The following is a 21,399-nucleotide window of genomic DNA, read 5'->3' as shown; positions in this document are numbered from 1 at the left end:
TTATCTTTCAGCCTGTACGGATTGCTTAAAATGCCTGAAGTCCTAATTACGTAAAGTTGTAATAACTGATGGGAAACCAAAGACAAAAATCTGCATTTTCAGGCCCTAAAGACCATCAGCCAGACAGGATCCTTGGCAGGGAGTATGTGTGATAGCAAACAGACCCACTCTGCACTTGTCTAAAAGTCACTTATTTTGGTCTCTAGATTTAGATTACACAGAATTTGCTCTCCACCCTTGTTCTGAAACAGCCAGAATGTAGAACTTCCTGCCTGTAGCTGATTCAAAGAATTCTTTAAACTATTTATTTTATTTACCTAATTTACTGTTGGATTATTTATTTAGCTTTATTTAGTTTATTTACTGTTGAATTTTTCTCAGCACCACTTTCGATTTACTTTTTCTCCTTAATTTTCTTTTTTTTTTTTTTTCTTAAGATTTACTTGATTTATTTGAAAGGCAGAGTTATGGGGGAGCATCTTTTATTGTTGGTTCACTCCCCAAATAGATGAAACTACCAGGGCTGGGCCAGGCCAAAAAGTCAGGAGCCAGGAGCTTCACCCTGGTCTACACGGGTGGCAGTGCCAAAGCTCTTGGGCAATCCTCTACTCCTTTTCCCAGGTGCGTTAGCAGGGAGCTGGATCGGAAGTGGAGAAGCCAGGACTGGTGACCATATGAGATGCCTTCATCACCATTCGCGAGTTCAGAGGCTGTGGCCAGGGTCTCTGTCTGTTTCCAGCGGGCACCACGGGGACAGCAGTACACAGCTCATCTCACTGTTTCAACATTAAATGAAGTAGCACAAGCGACTGCAGAGATCAGCTACTGGCACCATCTTCTACCTTCTGCAAGTTTGGCCTCCGATGTTCTTAACAATGCAAAATTCTTAAGTTCCTCCGCCACTCCTCCAACCCCCCCCTGCCCCCCCGTTTATGGTTTTTACCACATAAGCTACGATCTCAGGGGATCCCAAACTCCACCTCTTTTCCACCTTTTGTTTATCATCTCTGTTCTATGTGAATTACTCGTAACCCCTACCTCCAGCCTCACTTGCCCTGCTACACTCCAGACTGTCACAGCCCACAGGCAAAGGACACCTCTGCAAGCAACAGAACCCAAACCTGAGCTCCACAGAGCAAGCCCTTCCGCCCCACTTCTGCCTTCTGAATTTGCTACCTGGAAGGCAGAAACAGACAGGCCCCAGAGGACCTCACACTGCACCTGCAGGCAACCTCACCTCCTCCTCTCCATCCCCAAGCCAGTCAGGCTCCTCCTGGGCCCTAAAGCAGCCAGCACCCAGACTCGAAGCCCTGGAGTTTCTCTCCCAGGCTTCTGCCAGGGTCCCTTCATTTGCCCTCCCAACCCCAATGATGCTGCCACAGGACCTTTGCAGTGACAGCCAACTCTTTCTGCCTCCTCACATGGACCTCGCAGAGGGACTGTCATCCGTCTGGGCCTGGCTGCCTGCTGGTGGCATTTCCTATGTCTCCCACAGCCCAGCAACCTCCAACTGTCGCCACCCACTGCTCCGCCTCACCCACTCTCGCTGGGCTTTCCCGGGCCACGGAGAAGATACTTCTTCAACGGCTCCCCCAGGACACCTGACAACGGGCAGCCCATTCACACCCCCATCACAGCTTCCGTAGGTTTCCTCCCTTTCCTCCCCAGTTTCCTTCCCTGCTGTACTCCCAGGCCTAGCCCGATGCCTGGTGCTGAGCCAGCACTCGGCAAGTGTCGGTGAAATGGCTAAAATGATCCCCAAAGGAACACAGCTTCCCACTTCCTGTGCTTTCCTCCCTCTCCCACCATTAACTCCTCATATTATTTTTGAAAGATTTATTTATTTGAAAGTCAGAGTTACATAGAAAGATGAAAGGCAGAGAGAGAGGTCTTCCATCTGCTGGTTCATTCCCCAACTGGCTGCAATGGCTGGAGCTGGGCCTATCCGAAGCCAGGAGCCAGGACTTTTTTCCAGGTCTCCCACACGGGTGCAGGAGCCCAAGGACTTCTACTGCTTTCCCAGGCCATAACAGACAGCTGGATCAGAAATGGAGTAGCCAGGACACGAGCCGGCACCCATATGAGATACCGGCACTACAGGCAGTGGCTTTACTAGCTACGCCACAGCACCGGCCCCAACTCCTCATATTTATTCTTCTCGACCCTGGAAACTCTTCTATCCTAGGGGCCAGGGTTGTGGCGCGGCAGATTAAGCTGCTGCCTGTGATGCTGGCTTCCCATATGAGCACCGGTTCAAGTCCTGACTGCTCTGTCTCTGATCCAGCTCTCTGCTAATGCATCTGGGAAAACAGCAGCAAAAAATGATCTGAATGCTTGAGACCCTGCTACCCACACAGGAGACCCAGGCGGAGTTCCAGGCTCCTGGCTTCAGCCTGGCCCTGCCCTGGCTGTTGTAGCCATTTGGGGAGTGAACCAGTGAACCCCTTCTCTCTGTAACTCTGCCTTTCAAATAAATTAATTTTTGAAAAACAAACTATTCTATTCCTAAAAAAAGAAAAAAAAAACTGCTTCAAAAATCTCCCTTCTTCATTGCTTTGACAGTGCATTAATATTTTCACTTCCTTAAAAGATATAAAAGGTGACTATCTTATTAAAGCACCAATATATCAGCAGTCAATAAATCAAATCATAATTAAGAAGTTGTCTACACATCACCAAGATTTCCACAGAGATCTTAGGTATCACGTTCCACAAACGTCAATTTCATTATTGTGTGGTGTTTTATTGAACCTGAGGACAAATGTAAAAACTAAACTGCCAAGTGTTTCTTGAAGGCTAAAAATAACTGCTGTGAGAAATAAGGGACATTGTACCACCCGGCAGTTTTTTGTTTCCACTTTTGGCTAATTCCGATTAGTTCAGGGTTATAAAGCATGTCATCCCATTAGGGAGCCTTCCATTACCACGATCGCGTGTGTCTTCAGACCACGTTCACTGCCACCTCTGTCGCTGGAAGTTTCAACTGCTGTTGTCGGGGCTGGATCTTTCCTGTGAGCTATGCTGAGCTCCGTGTATCCTCACTCAAAACTCTAATTCTTGGGTGGGGACCCCAGGATGCAGCCATCTCAACGCTAAGTATTTACTTATGCTCACGTGCAAACCTGTACACAAATGTCTACTGCAGCTTCGTTCACAATCACCAAAACTAGAAACCCCACGTCCTTCAGCCGGTGAACGGATGCACAGTGAGCACCAGTACATCCTGGGGGTGGGGGATCCACTCTGCAACAAGAAGCCACGTGGATGGGGCTGCTGCCCGCGATGCCAGCATCCTGTGTCAGTGCTGGTTCCAGTCCTGGCTGCTCCACTTCTGACTCGGGTTCCTGCAAATACATCCTGGGAGGCAGTGGATGGTGCCTTGAGTGCTTGACCCCTGCCATCCACACAGGACACCAGGACGGAATTCCAGGCTCCTAGCTCCTGCTTGGCCCAGCCCTGACTATTACAGTCACTTGGAGAGTGGACCAGCAGGTAGGAGATCTCTCTCATGCCGCACCCACTTGCTCTCGCACTCTCTCTCTCAGTAGATAGAAAAAAAAAATAAATAAAAATAAAAAAAAAAAGAGCCAGGTGTGGCTACTCCACACAATAGGCAGAAAGCTCAAAGGCACTTTGCAAGTGAAAGAGGCCATTCATCTGACTACTCTGGACAGGACCCAGCCAGAGGGACAGAGAGCAAAGTCTGCCAGGAGGAGGGTGGGAAGAGCCCCGCTGTCAAGGGACAGAGGAATATTTCTGGCAAGACAGAACTGTCAACTGCGTGCCAGATCCAAGGCCCGGCACATAACCAGGGCAGGGCTTCCACGTGGCAGCTCAAGCCACCAATTGGGGCACCTGCATGCCAGACCACAGTGCCTTGGTAAGGAGTCCCAGCTACTCCACTTCTGATCCAGCTTCCTGCCAATGCACATCCTGGGAGGCAGCAGATGACAGTTCTAGGGCTTGGGTCCCTGCCACCCACATGGGAGCCTGGCTGGAGTTCTGGGCTACCAGCTTCAGCCTGGCCCAGCCCTGGCTGCTGCTGGCACTTGAGGAGTGAACCAGCAAAGGAAGCTCGCTCGCTCTCTCTCTCTCTCTGCCTTTCAAATAAAAATAAGAAAAAAAAGCAAAAAATTGTAGAGTAAACGTTATGATACGTAAGATAAAAAATAAAAAGGTTAGTTAATTCTTTAACCATGACTTGGCTGAAGATCATCCGTAAAACACAGTTAACACAGAGGTGTGGAATTCTGTAATGGTGACCGTGGCTGCTATGGCTCTAGTCCCCAAGTGCCCAAGTGCCGGGTGGGAGGAGGTGCTCGGGGAAGGGGGAAGGAGCAGCCCCAATTGTTCTGCAGTACTTTCAGGTTCTGGCGGCCTGGCCCGTGTCAAGGCAGTCTCGGCTCCAGCTGCGCAGCCAGACGCAGTTGTCCCAAGGACGAGGAAAGGTGACTTAGAACAGACTGAACGCCCAAGCAGCCCAGCCCAAGGAAGCTTTTCAAGGCAGGAAGCAAGGGGGAGGGTCCTACTCAGAGGGAACAGCTGAAGATCCTCCTGGTGTTGGCTACCTCCTCCCTAGAGCTTCCTTAAAAATGCGCTGAGGCGGGTGGAGGCAGGCTAGGCTCAGTTCTAACAGCCCTGGGTCCGATGCTCTTTCACATGGAAAGAATGACTCCGCATAGGCAAATGATAGAAACAAGCAAGGGTTCAACACCCAGTTACACTTTCTTTCCAGTGTGCTCTCCTGCGCCAAAACCACGCATTCCTGCTCCAGGGGATGGCCGCAGGCCGTCCTGTCCTGGGAGACCGAGGCTGCCGCAGGCGGTCCCAACCAGGCGCCAGGCTCCAGGTGCGGCTGCCAGCACACAGCACCGCGACAGCAAGAGCCAGGCACAGGGCCCCGCCCAAGTGTGGGTGCCACCCTGTTCCCCCAGGCTCTCCCAAGAAGGAACCTGCCCCAGCTTATTCTCCCTACTCCCCCATCACATTCCCAACGCCAGCAACCTCCTGTCTCCTCTCCCCTAACCCCTCTCCCCTCTCCCGGGAGACCTGGGCCTGCCACATTGTTAGACCTCAGCGGGAGATGAGATCAACACCTGAGACAAACCTCCGTCCGAGATGAGCTCATGCCCTGCCGCCCTGGAGAACCAGCTCGGCAGCCTTCGGCCGCATCTGCAGCTGGAAAGACTGGCCTCCATGCAAAACGGCTGCTATTTCCAGGAGACTTCTGGGGAGCGGGGAGGGGGAGGGGGAATAACAAAGCTGACAGCCACCAGGAGAGTAAACCAGAACATTCCAAGGCATCCAATGCCTAAAAAAGGTTTTTTTTTAAACATAAGTCTCAAGAAACGGTCATTGCGAGGGGCTGGCTTGTCAGAGTTAAATAAAAACCACTGACTCTGGCAAGGCAGGAGTGCAGGACTAAATGACTGCGCAGCGTACTGCATTAAGCTAATGCAGGTTTATCACGCTGGCCATCTGAGTTTTAGTTGGCACCAGAGAAGCAGCCGCCGCCTATCATGCAACATGGATTCGGATCTGCTTTGCAAGCATATTTCTGCCACAGTCACACGCAGCACCTCTGGCAGTCAAAAATGAGGCAGAATTGAAAAACCAATTTCAGCACAGTGATTTGTAAAGAATTTCGTTCCATCGTGTAAGCTTTTTACAGGTATACCCATCCGAGCCTACGTTTACGTCCATTAAATACTACGTCAAGTATTCCAAGCTAACCACATGCCCTCCTGTTTCCCTTTTGCCAGTTTTGTCCCACTGGATGATGTTCTGCAGCCACATGAAAAACACTTTAACAATAAAACCCTTACATACTTAACACCCTTCTGGCGGATCCCCGGCCCACCCACTGCCAGCACGCCGGCCCGCCCGCCCTAAGATTTCTGAAAAGCCTGCATTCCACTGAGCAAGTGGGGAGGGGGAATTCTTTTCCACCCTGTCTCCTCTGGGCTCCTCTAGACTGTACTTTGTACCAGAGCAGTAGAAAGGCACAACCGGCTCATCTGTTGCTGAGATCATATTGGATGTGATTCTGGAGCTACTGGTTTCCTGTTTGGGGAAGTTGCAGTTCTTTTCCCCAGGAACCCCAAGGCAAAATGTTTCTCGTGTTCCCCTGGTAAGCTCTCGCAGCCTTTGTTCTGCACTGTGCTCCACTCCTGCCTGCCTGCCTCCCCTCTCTCCTCTCAAAGCCTCAAACTGCCAGCTCAGATCTGACTGCGATCCTTTCAGGCTCCAAGCATTCCCTACCATCCGGTAGACAGGGAAGCTCTGGGCTGGAACAGGCACCTTTTTCATGCACGAAGCCAGACTGCCCGGTTCCCTCCTGTGCTACATTAGTATTCCACAAAGAATCCAATGGCCAACTCACCGTCAGCGGCCCCCAAAATCAATAAAAGGCATTCCACCACTTCAGGTGAACGGCGGCGGGAGAGAGCAAGGTAGAGGGAAGGTGGTAAAGGAACAAAAGGCGAAGGCTCCTGGAGACTCCTCACATCCTGCAAAGGTGGCCGGGCAGCCCCGCGCCGCCTCACGGTCCCAGGGAAAATGCTACATGGGTACTGCTTCCGTCCGAGGCACAACAGCAAGCACATTCTCACAAGGCCCTGACGCCTACCATTCTCCCAACTTCCTGCTTCCCAGGCCCGAGTCTGCCCGAAGCCCAGACACATACTACTTAATGAAGGCATTCAGATTTTTGCCTCGATTAGCAATGCCACCAGAAAGTCACTCTAATCCCATTAAACCTGGCTAACATAAAGAGTATTTCTTCTGTACTCTCAGCCCCATTTTTCTCTCCGGGGTACCAATCCACTGTTAGCCTGCGCCTGAATGGCTCTGCGAATAAATATTTAAATTCATGCTCAAAATAGCATATCTCACCTTGTGAACCTTGACCCTTTGGAAAGACTTTGGACCAGTGTTCAGTTACTGTCACCCGGTTGCATTCTCTGCAAATATGAAAGGGTTAAAAGCAGCCCCAGTCAACAGGCCTACAAGGAAAAAAAGAGAGAGACAGCATGTATGGCTAACAGCATCACTGGAATGCATTTATGCTCATTTTCTAGAACAATTCTGTTACCTTTTGGCCTTCATAATAGTCAGAAGTATCCCCAACACCCTTTAGTAGCTTCTAAAAGGAAAAAAGCACAAAACAGAACATAGCCTGCGAGAGAAGAAAGGCATGCAAAGTAGCATTCTCCAGCAACACACAAGCTACCATCACAAACCCACCAGTTCATTTTGGTTTGGTTTTGTTAAAAACACAGAACGGCGAGAGAGACTGCATAAACCAAGTGTCCCCACCCTGGCAAGACACATTTTTTTTTTTTCTCCTTTCTTTCTCTCTCTCTTTAATAAGGGTCATAAATCTCAGCTCCTTGTCCATCCCTTAAGCACAAGAAAAAAGGCAGGAAAAGCCCAAGTAACCTCAGATCCTGCAAACCTGCACCTTTTTTTCCATCTTCTCTACACAGTCTTTCAGGGCTAAATTAGTCACGTACCAGTGCTGTGTGGTGTCTAAGTGTGCATTCACATACTGTGTTGGGATGGAACCTTCCTGCACGCGCTCTGCTTTTGGCTGCCATGAAGGGAGGAAGCTGCTATCCCACTGTAGTAGCTCAGTGACTGCATTGTGTTCAGGAGCTGATCTGCCTCAAACCAGTTTCAGCCGGTTCTGGTCACCCTACATAAAAAAGCTATGGCAACCCTCGCTGAGTTGCCAACAAGTCCCTGAAAATCATCAGCCCAGGGGGGACCTCGCTGGGGGTGGCCTCTCCCTGTCGGGTCCCCCAGAGGCGGGGCAGGTCGTCGTGTGTCCCCCCCCGCTGCCCTCCACGCCACCGCCCACGCAGGCCAGCCCAGGCTCACCTCAGCAGCACCCCAGAGCCCCTCAGGGCCCACCCCCCGCCCCTGCAGCCCCCTCCTCGCCCTCGCCCACTTACCTCCCACAACCCGGCTCAGATCTGTGTGTACGTGTGTGTCAGTGTGTGTGGCTGACAGGGAGCCCCCCGGAAGGCAAGCTGTGTGTGTCTCCTCACCCGGGATGCGTCGGCTGCGGGAGCCGGCCTGGCCTCTAGCAGAGTGGTGCCGGCTTGGTGACCAGGCTCCTCTCCGCCTGTCACCCCCACCCCACCCAGCCCCCTCCTCCCTTCCGTCCCTCTGCTCGCTCTCCCAGCCCTGTCACCACCACGGCAGCCCCCCCAGTCTCCTCCTCCTCCTCCTCCAACCTTCTCTTCTTTCAAGCACCTGGGAGGGGGAGAAGCCCACATCCCCTCACCTCGGGGAAGGGAACTGGGGCCGTCTGGGGCCGGGGCGCGGGGGGCAGGGGCCCGCAGGCCTCCTCGGAGCGCCCGGCCCGCGGGGCCTAGCCGGGCCCGGCTCGCCCTGGGCCCCCCAGGCTCGCTGGCGGCGGCGAAGGCCGGCGTCCCCAGGGCCAGGGTGGGACAGGCCGCCGCCGGCGGGCCACGGGGCCTGCGCCTCACGCGCTCGCCCGGGCCGCCGGGCTGGGCACGAGGGCCCGGCGCCCCCGCCTCCCCCGCGGCGCCCCTCCCTCGCCGGCCGCCCCCAGCCCCGGAGGCGCGCACCCACCCCCTCGCCCGGGGTTGGCCCTCGCAGCGGTCAAGCCCGGGCGTCCGGGCCGCAGCTCGGATGACCTTTGTTCAGCGCGGCGCCGCCGGCTGGGCTGCTGCTGTGGCTGCTGCTGCTGTCGTCGGAGCGGCGGCGGCGGCGGCGGCTTCCATGTTACGGGCGTGTCATCTGCGTTCCCGCCGCCGGGGTCTGTGTGTGCGTGTGCGGTGGAGCGGCCTCGCCGCCGCCGCCGCCGCCGCCGCCGCCCGGCCCCCGGCTCCCCGGCCGCCGCCGCCGCCGCGGCCTCGCCGTGCGCCCGGCCCGGGCCCCGCGCCTCCCCGGGCGCCGCGCTCTAGGCCGCGCGGCGGCGGCGGCGGCCGGCCCGCCACGCCGGGGCCTAGCGCTGGGGGTGCGGGCGGCGGCGGGGGCGGCGGCGGCGGCGGCGGCGGCTCGGCCCGGGCGGCGAGCGAACAAAAGGGAGCGCGGGCGAGGGGGAGGGGGCGGCCGGTGGGGGAAGGGAGGACTCGGGGAGAGGCGGCGGGAAGCCCCGCAGCCGGCGGGCGCCGGAGCCCCGAGCCCGGCGGCTGCGGAGAGGCGCCCCGCAGCCCTGCCAAGTCTCGCCCATACGGGGCTGCCGGATCGCAGCTTCGCCCCGGGCAGCAGAGCGGGCTGGTGGTGGCGAGGGGACGGAGGGAGGGCTGCTGGGCTGCAGACGACGCTGCGGACTCGCACCCGGTCCTGGCCACGGCCCCCAGCCGCAACTTACTCGAGTGGAAGGAAGCAAGGCCTCGCCAAAGATGGTTGCAAAAGACCGTGAGCCTCTGAGCCAGGATCTTGAAGCCAAGGTGGTGGTGTTTTGTTGTCCTCGTAATGGTGGCAAATAAGTGAGAAGAGAACACGCTATCTCCAGCTAAAGGAAATCTGGAATTCTCCCCGGAGGTGGACGAAGGGGCTCTCCTCTGGGTAGTTAGTGGCTTGGAGCCCTTTTCGCCTTAAACCGAGCCACAAAAGAATGGAAGACACCCCCTGGGGTGGGGAGAAAGCCCTGGTGAAAAACACACACGTTTGCTTTCAGAGAAAAAGCCACTGGGGCCAGATTGAAACATGGCATGTTCGGTTCGTGGAGGGCTTTTTTTTTTTTTTAATGGGGGAATGATATTGAGTAAACAAGATGTAATAGCTGGATCTTTAAATTCTAGCAAGGAGACGACGGGCGTGCAAATAGAACGAGCACAGAGTGTACGTACAGCAGGTGGTCGTGGTCCACAGCCCAGGAAAATACAGACACAGACCCGCTAAAGGCCACCAAGGTGTGTGCAGTGCTAACCCATTCCACAAGGACACAGCCTGGGATCCCAGTCCACGTAGCACTGCTATTTTTCCCAGCCCCGCGTCCTCCTTCCTATACCGTTCACAGACCGGCGAGCCGTGGAAAGGTTTTTAAAACTAGAGAGAGAAACCCCCCATGTCAAGCGGATGGTGCCGAGATGGAAATAGGACAAAATGGAGAGACCTGAAAAAATGTCACTCGCCTCGGACCCCACTCCGAAGACACATTACCTGTGTAGCAGTGGAGGCTCCGGGTTTTATTTTAAATTAGGTGGGTTAGTTAATGTTTGCAGAGTGTGCTGAGAAGTTTTTTAAAAAAAAAATCTCAGTAAGCTTCTCTCTGGTATTAACTTCCATGGAGGAAGCCATTGTTCTCTGTGCTAGGGGCACTGCATGATGCAAATGGCGAGTAGCTTTTTTATTTATTTATTTATTTTGCTGTTTAAGACTTTTCGCACAAACAGCCCAAATTATTGCCTCAAGAAGGGTTGCCCTTAATTTTAAGCACCAAAAGTGTTTGGAGCGGCACGTTAGTTGGAATACTATTTACATATTTACACACTCTCAGACCTCGGTGAGCTGCAAATTTCGCCCGCCCCAGCATCATGTTTATCTGTGTTACAAGGTGATGAAATGAAACGCTGGTCATCTTGTAGCCCAAAAACAGTGCCTGGGCTCTTGTGGGTTGAGTTCCTGCTTTACCTGGGCTTGATTTCATTTGAAAAGAAGCCCCCTTTTTGTTCCCTTCCCCCCAACGGTAGGCCTTTATTAATATGCATGTGAAAACATTCCGTGCCTTGAAGAGCAGACAAGGATCTGCTCATTGGAAATCTTGATAACTCGATGCGTGTTTCAATATACGGAGTTTCATCCTGTGCAGACCAGAGAAAATCCCAGGTTTCATGGATTTGGAATCTGTTTACTTAAAACACTCTCCGGCCCCTCCCCCCATCCCCTGCTCGTGAGAGCAGCAAGCCCCGCAAAGCAGCGTCTGAATGGTGCCAAGAGTTGTACTAACAAAAGTGAAGGCTGAATTGCTGATCATAAAGTCTTCAGCTGCACAAAGGCCTCGTGGCTTCATAAAGCCAAATACTTTCGGAGCGGAGCTCTGTACAAAGCCCCATGTTTTGCTCCAGCCCCGGCTGGAGGAAATTTGGTTTAAAAGCACAATTCATCATCTGCGCAGGTATCATTGCATCTGCTTAGAAATACCATAAGCAACGAAAACGTAAAAGATAATGATTTCCTGCAGATGATCTCCATTCTGTTTTTCACAAAGAGGATTTAGAGAAAACCCTTGGCCAGGTAGACCAGTAGTTAAAGGTGACTCACCCAGCTTAGTCCATTTTGCAAAATCCTTGCATTTCATAGCTGGGAAAGACAGCTTTTATTCTGTTGTGTTTGTTTTTTTTTTTTTTTAATGGACACCACCCCTTTCCCAAAAAAATGAATACAAAAAGACTCATTCTGTTATTCCACATCTGTGAGGCTACCTCGTGCACTGCTCTGCTTTGAGCAACAATAGAACCAGTAACTGCAAGAATGAAATAAAACGATTATTTGAGAGTGGTAGATAGGGAAGGGCAGAACAAAGGAATCATAGGATTCAGAGGCCAGATGGAAACTAAAGGAATTCCAACTCCTTTGGGACTGCGTTGTTGCTCTTAATGCTTGGTTTTTCCAGCCCTCAGTGGATTGCAAAATCCCAGCTCCATTTTTTTTCTTTTTTTTTCCCCTCTGGTAATCTTTTGTGGTTGCAAGCCAGCTTTGCAGAAGCATGTCCATATCATACTTTCCCTCCAAATTCCTCTAAGAAATTGGGAAATGCCTTTGTTAGACAGAGCACACAAAAAGTGTGTTCCTGGAGGGGGAAAAGGAAGGGAAAAAGAAGCCTTTTCCTTATCTCTCCATCTAAGGGCCTTGCACAGGGCTCCAAGCCCCAGACCTGAACTGCACTTTTTTTTTTTTTTTTTTTTTTTTTGCTCAAAACCAAGCTAGGCCTAGGCGTTTATAGAGAGTTTAATGTGTTAAATTTGTTAGCTTGTTTTTAAAGGAATTATTACACTGTTCGACCCTAGCATAATGAAAAGATTTGTAGGCAGCAAAGAGAAGGCGACGGAAAAAAAAAAAAGAAACCTATCTTTCATTTTTAAGAACATCAAAATACAAAGAATGAGGATTTTTGTTTTTAATTTCCAAAAAACATACCCTTGAAAGAAATCATAACCAATTTGAATGATCAGCCTGCCAGAAATCCACTGGAAGGATTCCCCTAATCCTTTGTTGGTGATTCCATAAACAGGTTTTCTGTAGCCAAACCACCTCCCTTTTCTGAGCCCCAGGTTGCAAACCCCTGCAGGGGCCTCTCCCTCAAAGACCCAAAGGGAGGGGATTGGGCTCGTGGCTGGACATCTTTTAGGGGGCCTCCAGGTAAGTGAAGGACCTCCTAGGTCCTGGCTCTTCGGAGGATCCTGCATTCTCCTTAGGCCTAAATGCTGGGAAACTGGCTTTGTCCAAGGAGAAGAAAGGCAAGCCTAGGAACAGAAAGGCGTGGGTGTTTCTGGGAGCTCCTCCCTTCAGCAATCGAGGGAGAGCCGGAAGTCTGGGGGTTAAGATGCAGGCAAAGAACCGTTGTCAGAAATCGTAGGCTGGGGAGAAGCAAATTGAGAACTTTGTCATTTTTCTGGCGCCTTGGTTACTTTGACCTTACGTCTGAGCTTCCTTAAAAGGAGCCTGTGTTTGGGTTCACTTCCTACTCTGCAAGAGGAGGGGAAGAGAGAGAAGAGGAAGCTAGGATGGCTCTGAGAAGGTCAGTCATCAGGCTTGCTCCTCTGAGGGCTCGCACTGTAAGGAGGGAACACACAGGAGGTGGGCACTGAGTTCCTGCTGGGAAGGGACCTGGTGGCTCCTGCAGTGCAGGGACCCCTGGGCACTCTGCCCCCGAGCCTACATCCTTGCACCCTGCCTCTCGCTGTTCCCATACCACGTAGCCCTTTGCTTTGCGTGTCCCATAGCTCACCTTAACCACCATGAACTAGGAGATGGATCATAAACTCATGGGCGCCTCCACGTAAAAACGGCCCAAGTTCAACTTGAAATGTTTTGCCACTGCCATGGCTGCACTATAATGTTATTTATAACTCTTCGGGGGTACGGGCTCTTCCAGCTGCTGAGAATATTGGCTGCAGACTACTCCCAGCTGCGGCCCTCACTGTACGTTATCTTGGATTCATCTTGTGACGGTTTAGGGGAAGTATCTCACCCAAGGTTATACTCCCTCCCAAGGAGGGAGCCAGCATCTGGCTGAGGCTGAGAGAGAAAGGCTTGGCCCTCTTGCCTTTCTCTGGGCCAGATGGAAGGGCGTGCTGTGGTTGGGATGCGGGTGAGTGACTGCCAAAGGTTCACACGCTGGAAGCTCTGTCCGCAGCGTGGTTGTGTTCCAAGGTAGTTGACCACTGAGAGGTGCAGTGTCCTGGAACATCTTGAGGTCATTGGGGGCTCTGCCCTGGGAAGGAGTTAGGGTCATTTTTCATGGGACTCTGGTTAGTTCCCAAGAGACTGGATTGTTACAAGCAGAGTGAGGCTGGCCCTGGAATCTTTGGCTTCCAGTCTCACCACTGTGATGCCATCTGCCACGAGACCCTCACCAGAGGCCAAACACATGGAGGCCTCTTGATCTTAGACCTCCAGCTTCCAAAACTACAAACGAAATAAACATGTTCTCTTGATGCAATAACCAGCCTTGGGGATTTGTTAGGGCAATAGAAAATGGACTAATACAGTCAATTTCTTCCTTCTAATCCTGGCCACCTCACTCCACAGGCGTATTTCCCAAGATGGCTCAGACCTGCTTCGAGGTAAACCAGCCCCGGACACCCAGCCAACCAGATCCATCTCCCAGGGACTGCACTGTGCTCTCGGAAAGTGGTACTCATTCCCTCTCATGGACCCCATCACCATCTGCTGGGAGGCATCTACTTCCCTGGTGACTGTCGGTCCCAAGCTCTTCTCGCCATATCCATTCCCAGACTCAACCTCAGCCCATTGCCTCGGTTTGGAGCTGCCCTTGCCGTCAACCTAGCCAACTGCCAATGCTGTCTCCACACTGAAACTCTTTTTGGAAAGGCAGAGCAAGAGGGACTGAGAGCAAGATAGCTTCCATCCACTGGGTTTGCTCCCCAGAGGCCCACAGCAGCCAGGGCGGGACCAGACTAAAGCCAGAAGTCAGGAGCCAGGAATGCCATCCAGGTCTCCTACGTGACTGGGAGGCATCCAAATCCTTGAGGCCCCTCCTGCTGCCTCCCAGGAAGCTGGAATCAGAAGCAGAGCCAGGACCCCAACTCAGGTACTCCCATATGGGATGTGGGCATCCCACGTGATGGCTTAGCTGACTCACCAGAATGCCCGCCTCCAGGAATCTTTCTAAAGATACTACCGCATCACCCACATGCTCAGACTTTGCCTTGTCTCTCCACTGAGCTTAGAGTGAGGTCTAGGCTCTAACAGCACTAGAAGGCGCCTTGAGATTCAGCCCATCTGCCTGGCCTCACCCTGCGTGCACGCCCAGCTCCAGGCTCAGTGAACATTTGCTGCTCCAAGTGAGCCCTCCTTCCTGGTGCTGCCAGGCCTGCACACGTCTTCCAGGAAGCCTCTCCTCACCCTTCCCCAGCCTCCCCTCTAAGACCTGTGGATCTTGAGGCCAAACTAATATCACTCACCCAGAGAAACCCTCTCTGACCTCTCCCCACACACAGAATGGATTTGGGGGCCCCTAGTGTATGTGCATAATTTGCCCTTTGTCACATGATATTTGCAATGTCTTTGACGTGGTCCCTGTGCGTCGAGAAGCCTGCAAGTTCAGGGACAACGGTTTCCCCAGTGCCATCACAATTAGCAAGACATTTAAAAATTATGTGTTCTGAACATCGAGATTAACACTTACAGGTTTTTTTTTCTAATGACATTTAAAGATGAGAGATGATCAAATACTTCATAGTCTGCTGTTAAACTTAATGATAAATATTTGAAAGTTGCTTTTTGAAGCTTCTTATTTAATACCAAAAGATCAAAATCCACATGTTACTGGAGAAACACCACTTGTTTCTGAAAAAGTAAAAACACAAATAGTAACAATGCACATGTATATTATAAACAAAAAGCAAATATTAAAATATGAACATAATAACCAGAAAATATGGCTGCAAAATAAAGCACGTTCATGTGTCAGCAAACAGAACACACTTAGAAAATATTGCTGTAGGCTTACAGAGATATGTATTAGAATAAATTACACAGTGTGGGAGGTTTGCTCAACTGTTGAAGAAACGCATAGTGACTTATTTTAACACTTATTTTACTTATTTATTTGAAAGGCAGAGTGACAGAGAGAGGAAGAGACAGGAAGAGAGAGAAAGAGAGAGACAAATATTTTCACTCTATTGTTTCACCTCCCCAATTGGCCACAGTAGCCGGGGCTAGTCCAGGCCAAAGCCAGGAACCTGGCACTCCCTCCAGGTATCCCATGTGCATGGCAAGAGCCCAAGCACTTGGGCCATCATCTGCTGGTTACCCCCGGAGAATTAGCAAGGCGCTAGCTAGGAAGAACAGCAGCTAGGACTTGGACTGTGGTGCTCAGTCTGACATCAGGTGCCAGCGTTGCAGGCAGCAGCTTAACCTGCTGCACCCCAGGCCAGCCCTGCAGATACCTCTAACACGCTGCTGCTTAGTTTTATCTGCCTGCTCCAGTCCCAGTGATAACATACCCGAACATGCTTAATTTTTATGAACCACTAAATAAGAAGCTTAGTGGAGAGTGTGTGTTCTCAACCATAAATTATTTGTTTAACCAAAACGTATGATTTTTTTTTGAAGCTCTGTAACAACAATGGCTAATGGAGCAGCTTCTATATAGGAATTAATAATTCTAGGATTAAGGTCTAGAAATGCCAATACATAAAAAATTTATCACTGACTAATTCAAAGTTCATAAATTGCTACAGGACATCACCGGTGAGGCTGATTTTATTGCAAAGGGGGAATGGGGTGGGTGGGAGGCCATTATAACTGTCCCTTTAGGAGTGAGCCGCTACTGCTCTTTGAAAGAAGACGAGACAGAATTACTTTATCTTCATGGTATCACATGTTGGGTTGCTGGCTATGCCTTGGCAAGGAACTTCATTGCTGTTTGGGAAGCCGCAGAGTTCCAAATTTGCCAGCCTTTTCTTTGGTAATACAGTATGTAATGTGCTATCTGGCAAAGGCTTTTAGGGGACCAACAATGTTTAATCCATTTCTATGAGATAAAGATAATATTTTAACCACACGAAGGAAATTACCTCCTGGAAAGAAAATCATGCTAAGGAGAGGGCATTTTGGAAACAAATGTTTGGAAATCACTTCTCAATTGATGGTGTTGTTAAAGGCCAGGTAAGAATACTGCCTCTGACAATGATCAGGAAAGTTCTGTAGTGCCGCAGCTGTGGCACAGCAGGTTAAGCCACCATCTGCAGCTCTGGCATTTATATGGGCGCCCGTTTGAGTCCTAGCTGCTGCACTTGCAGTCCACTCCCTGCTGGTGTGCCTGGGAAAGTAGCAGAGGATGGCCCAAGTGCTTGGGCCCCTTTGCCCACATGCGAGACCCAGGAGGTGCTCCTGGTTCCCAGCTCTGGACGGGCACAGCTCTGGCCTTTGTGGCCATTTGAAGCATGAACCAGTAGATGGATGATCTCTCTCTCTGTCTCTTCCTCTCTCTCTGTGACTCTGCCTTTCAAAAAAAAAAAAATCTTTTTGAAAAAAATGTGCATCATGATTAATAGTGAAAGATCATTTGTCTGTCGCAAAGTGGTACAAAATTGTGTGAGATTTATTTTTCCCACTACAACAGCCTTTAAACCAACTGAAGTGGATTAAATTAAACTTAGCGCAAGATCTTCAAATTCTCTGATGACCACGTGTTATGCCAAGTGTTCTAGTTTGAGTGTTATCCCTCAAAGGCTCATGCCCTGAGAGCTTGTTTCTCAGCGTGGCAATGTTAAAAGTCTAGAAGCCATGTGGCTGGCACTGTGGCGTAGTGGGTAAAGATGCCACCTGCAGTGCTGGCATCCCATATGTGTGCCAGTTCAAGTCCTGGCTGCTCCACTTCTGATTGAGCTACTGGGAAAGCAGTAGAAGATGGCCAAGTCCTTGGGCCCCTGCACCCATGTGGGAGACCCAAAAGAAGCTCCTGGCTTTGGATCGGCCCATCTCCAGCCATTCTGGCCATCTGGGGAGTGAACCAGATAGATGGAAGACCTGTCTTTCTCTCTCTCTCTCTCCCTCCATCTCTCTGTAATAAATAAATAAATAAATCTTTTAAAAACTCTAGAATGCCTAACAGGTGGGTCCCCATGGGAAATGATTAGGCTGTGAGGGTTACCCCACCACCACCAAGGAAGAGATTAACGCAGGTCTCATGGGATTGGATCAATTCCCACAAGACTGGGTTGTTAGGAGGGAGCCTGGCTTGCTCTCTAAATCCCTCCTCTGCGGGCACCCTCAATACCCAGCCCTGTTCTGCCAGATGCATTGCCATGCCTGGAACCTCCAGAACTGTGAACTAAACCCAACTTTTCTCTATCTAGCAGGTAGCCTCAGCAATCTTGTTACAGCAACAAAAAATGGACTAGCACGTCTTCAAGAAAGAAGCATGTTCCATCATACTAAACCCAAAATACTTAGAATTTTATTGAGAGCAAAGTACTTTGCACTAACTAGATGTTAACGACATTTTTAGTCTGTTGTAATTTCAACCTTCTTTTAACTACTTTTGTGTATATTTTTGTAATGTACACATTAGGATAGTGTTACCTCTCATTTATAAGTGATTTTTAAATACATTATAAGTAAATAGGTGAATAATTGAATATTCAAAAAAGTTTATTTATTTATTTTTTAAACTGAGACACTGGGCTAGAAAAATTGCTTGAGTGACCAAGCTCGGCTCTGCTCTCTACGGTAGAAACCTCTATGGTTTCACTTCACCAATTGCCTGCATTTGGGGAAATAAAATGCATGTGGCCCTGAGTAAACTTCTTCCAAGCGCCGGATAAATAGGAAAACATTCCACACGTGCTGTGTTTGCGAAGGCCATGAGAACAGTGTACCCTGGCCACACCCTGTCTGAGCTTTCAACCCAGCCTCTGACCAAATGTCAAGGAGGTCTGGGTTGCACCATTTATGAAGAGCTCCCAGGGCCTCCCCTCTGGCAGTGCCTCTTTGCCTACCCTTCCTCCCTCTTGTCCACCCCAGATAGTCACAACCTCCCACCAAAGAAAATGACCCAAGCCTGTCTTAACCCTAATTAAAATCAGCCAGATGAAAAATAACTAACTTGACCCAGCGTCCTTGTCGGTGCACGAGAGTGCCAGCTGACCGGCTGCAGACACACACATCCGCATGGTGCACCCCCTTGCTATGAACCAGCTGAAGCCAGGGTAAGCAGCAGTCACAGGCCCAGCTTTCTCCTTGCTGCCCTAGAAAGCCCAGACCCCCTCACTGGAGTGTTGGCTCCCCACTCCCAGCTGAACGCAGATCATCTGTCACACCCATGAGAACTCTGGGCGCGCACGCCTGCCCTTTCGATATATGGACAACCCTTCCTGGAATTCCCCCAAAACTTAATGACCGTGTATTACTTCCCTAAAAGCCAGTCCTACCAAGCCTGCAAGTCCTGGCTGCCCAGAGAGCCTGGTTTTTTGATAACAAGGTCATCTTGGCCCCTTGGCTTGGCCAACCCAAATATAGTCCTTTCTGCTCATGCCTGAAGTCATTGTCTCTGTGTTTCCATTGGCATTCATGCTAGACAAGAACCTAAGTCAACTTGACCATGGCCAATGGGAAATTTATGGCACAAGCCATAACCAGTTAAGTTACGCTAAGTTCTAGGAAACTTGCACCATGCACACGGCTCAGTAGCTTTGCAAAGGAAGCAGCAAATAAGTCCTTGCAGGTGCTGCCAATCTGCCGTTCTTTGAATCTGGTCCACCTTCCTTCTACCCTGCAAACGCAGATTGAGTTAAAAGAAACAAAAAGCCTTTTTCTTAGGGCAAAAGATAAACGTGTTGGCCCCTACTTGGCTACCTCTCAATGGATATATGAGACCACCTAACTCCACAGCCTGAAATACTCTCTTGCTCTGAGAATTTGGCCTGGGGCACTTCAGGCCAGCCCCTGGATAACATCTGCTCTGCCCTTGGCTTCCACACTATCTTTCCCTTCCAAGCAGTGCCCCAGCTGCTCTGTGGAAAGCCTGCCCCTTGCCTGCCTTTGCTCCCCCATGTACCATCTAGCACGGAGCAATGTATGAGTTCCAAGTCTCAGAGGAGCCCCGGCAGTGTGGAGCTCCCACACCAAATTCCAGGCTCCCTTGATGCTCAGCAAGTCCCCATAGCACCCTACAGTCTTTGTCCTTTTCCAGCCCCAACTGCTTAAACTTTGAAAAGTTTCTCACCTGATTAGCATAGAATAAGAGTGCCTATTAGTACTGCAGGCCCATTTCAGTTCTTAACTGTTCCCTGGGTGCAGAGCCAATTCCTGACATAAGGCTGGACATCAGGCCTCTGTTCCTGCTCCCTCAGATGCTGCTATGGTTGGAAAGTGTGCCCCAAAAGTGCATGGATGGCAACCTACATTTCCAATGCAGCAACGCTGGGAGGCAATGCCGAATGGGAGGGGCTGGTCATCCCCAGAGCAGGAGCTTGCCACAGCGGCTGCAGGGGCCTCGGCTGCTGCTTCCACACACCCACTTGCCCTTCCACTTTCCCTCTATGTCCCTGCCACACAAGGCCCCAGTTGTGGCTGCCCGATCTTGGGCTCCAGGCCTCCCAAACCTTGAGCTAAATAAACTGCTCTCATTTATAAACTACCCAAGCTCAGGTGTTCTGTTCTAGCAGCGGCAAATGGACTGAGACAGAGGCTGTGCCACAGGCACCTGCCAGGCTCCCCTCCTCCTTGTCTCCCTGACCACCCTAATCACCCCTTCACTGCACCCCCTCCATTCCTGGTTACCCCTTCTGCTTCTTTTGTGCCACGGGACAGCACTGGCCACCATCTGACGTTATGCTTAAGGCTGCCAGGTGAAATACGTGCGGTCTTTGGGACACACCTAACACTGAAAAAATTATTCATCATTTACCTGAAATGCAAGCTGGACTAGGTAGCCTGGATTTTTCATTTGCTAAATCTAGCAACCCTCATTAGGCTGCAGGTCGAATTCCTTTCTCTTCCAACAGACTCCACTCTCCAGGGAGGACAAAGATGTGGTCTGAGTCGCTGCTCTAAAGGCCCCCCATCCCGGGTATAGGCCTTGTCAGTTCTGGCACACAGTAGGCGCTCACAAGCGCTGCAGAGCACCGGAAAGCCACAGCGAGCGCACCCGCAGGGGATTTGAGCACTGAGTGAGCCAGGCCTGCCGCATTCCCATCTGGCCTCCTCCAGCTCCTCGGAAAATGTGCAATTGTAACGGGGATTCTGAGGACGCAAACATTTGCTTCCTGCTCCAGATACCGGATTAAGACCACCAGCACATCGCATGCTGCTAAACCTGGGGCGAGTGACAGCTTACAAATCCTAGTTATACCAATCAGAATGGAGCCATAAATTTGGCAATAAAAACAATCATACACACACACACACACACACCCTTACCCACTGTTTGCCTTGTCTAGAATCTTCCACTTAGGCACACCGTACTCCTTCCCCAAATGACACTCCCTGTTGCCACTCCTCCGAGCTTTCTTCCCACGGCTAAAAGGCAAAACGACATCCATCACACATCGTCCCCGACAGCCAGCCTTTAAAATACTTGGATGCTTCTAGGGTGACGGTTTGGGCAGCTTCATCTGCTGTTCTGACAGCTGCGCATGGTTAGTTTTGACTCGGTTACTTAGAGGAGACTTTGTAATTCTCTCCCAATCACTCATGTCTGTTTACTCAGCTAAGTAACTCTGGTGACCCGTGGCATTCCTCGCAGGGAGCCAGGAAGGAGGTGGAAACCCCAAAGACACACCTTGCCCATTCAACAGCAGAAAAGCCATGCTTTCTTGCCATGGGTCACGCTTTTCAGCCATGTTTTCTTTTTTCTTCTGGCTGTCCCATGTCCCTGTCCCCAACACACCCCACTAGAAGACTTCTCTACAGAACAATTATGAGCAATGTATGAGAATATTCCAGAACTTTCTTGGACTGGGATTAAAAGATGAGTTTATATTGATATGAATTTTTTTCTAGGGGCCGACACTGTGGCATAGTAGGCTAAGCCTCTGCTTGCAGCACTAACATCCCATATGGGCACAGGTTCCAGTCCCGGCTGCTCCTCTTCTAATCCAGCTCTCTGCTTGTGGCCTGGGAAAGCAGTAGAAGATGGCCCAAGTGCTTGGGCCCCTGCACCCATGTGAGACCCAGAAGAAGTTCCCTTCTCCTTCTTTTGGATCAGCCCAACTCTGGCCATTGCAG

The 21,399-nt window shown here is 50.8% G+C and overlaps 1 protein-coding gene across 15 annotated transcripts in view; it reads right to left on the bottom strand.

Annotated features, from left to right (window-relative positions):
* ZNF532 (zinc finger protein 532) overlaps positions 1 to 8,807 on the bottom strand; it is a 118,399-nt gene extending 109,592 nt beyond the window's left edge. Inside the window, exons 1-4 of one of the 15 annotated variants that reach the window (XM_062201739.1) lie at positions 8,602 to 8,657; positions 7,956 to 8,086; positions 7,094 to 7,696; positions 6,895 to 6,962 (exon numbers count right to left, since the gene is read on the bottom strand). In XM_062201739.1, the coding sequence (XP_062057723.1) occupies positions 6,895 to 6,962; positions 7,094 to 7,107 (82 nt within the window). In that variant the 5' untranslated portion in view covers positions 7,108 to 7,696; positions 7,956 to 8,086; positions 8,602 to 8,657. Of the gene's footprint in view, positions 1 to 6,894; positions 7,005 to 7,093; positions 7,870 to 7,955; positions 8,133 to 8,601 lie in introns of those variants that run through there. The other 14 variants (XM_062201738.1, XM_062201743.1, XM_062201740.1 and 11 more) reach the window with 14 other exon arrangements.
* Between the last annotated feature and the right edge of the window lie 12,592 nt (positions 8,808 to 21,399).

This window comes from Lepus europaeus, chromosome 9, assembly GCF_033115175.1.
Source record: "Lepus europaeus isolate LE1 chromosome 9, mLepTim1.pri, whole genome shotgun sequence".
Classification (NCBI taxonomy): Eukaryota; Metazoa; Chordata; class Mammalia; order Lagomorpha; family Leporidae; genus Lepus; species Lepus europaeus.
The sequence above is the reverse complement of the archived record's forward strand: the minus strand, read 5'-3'. Positions and strand labels throughout refer to the sequence as shown.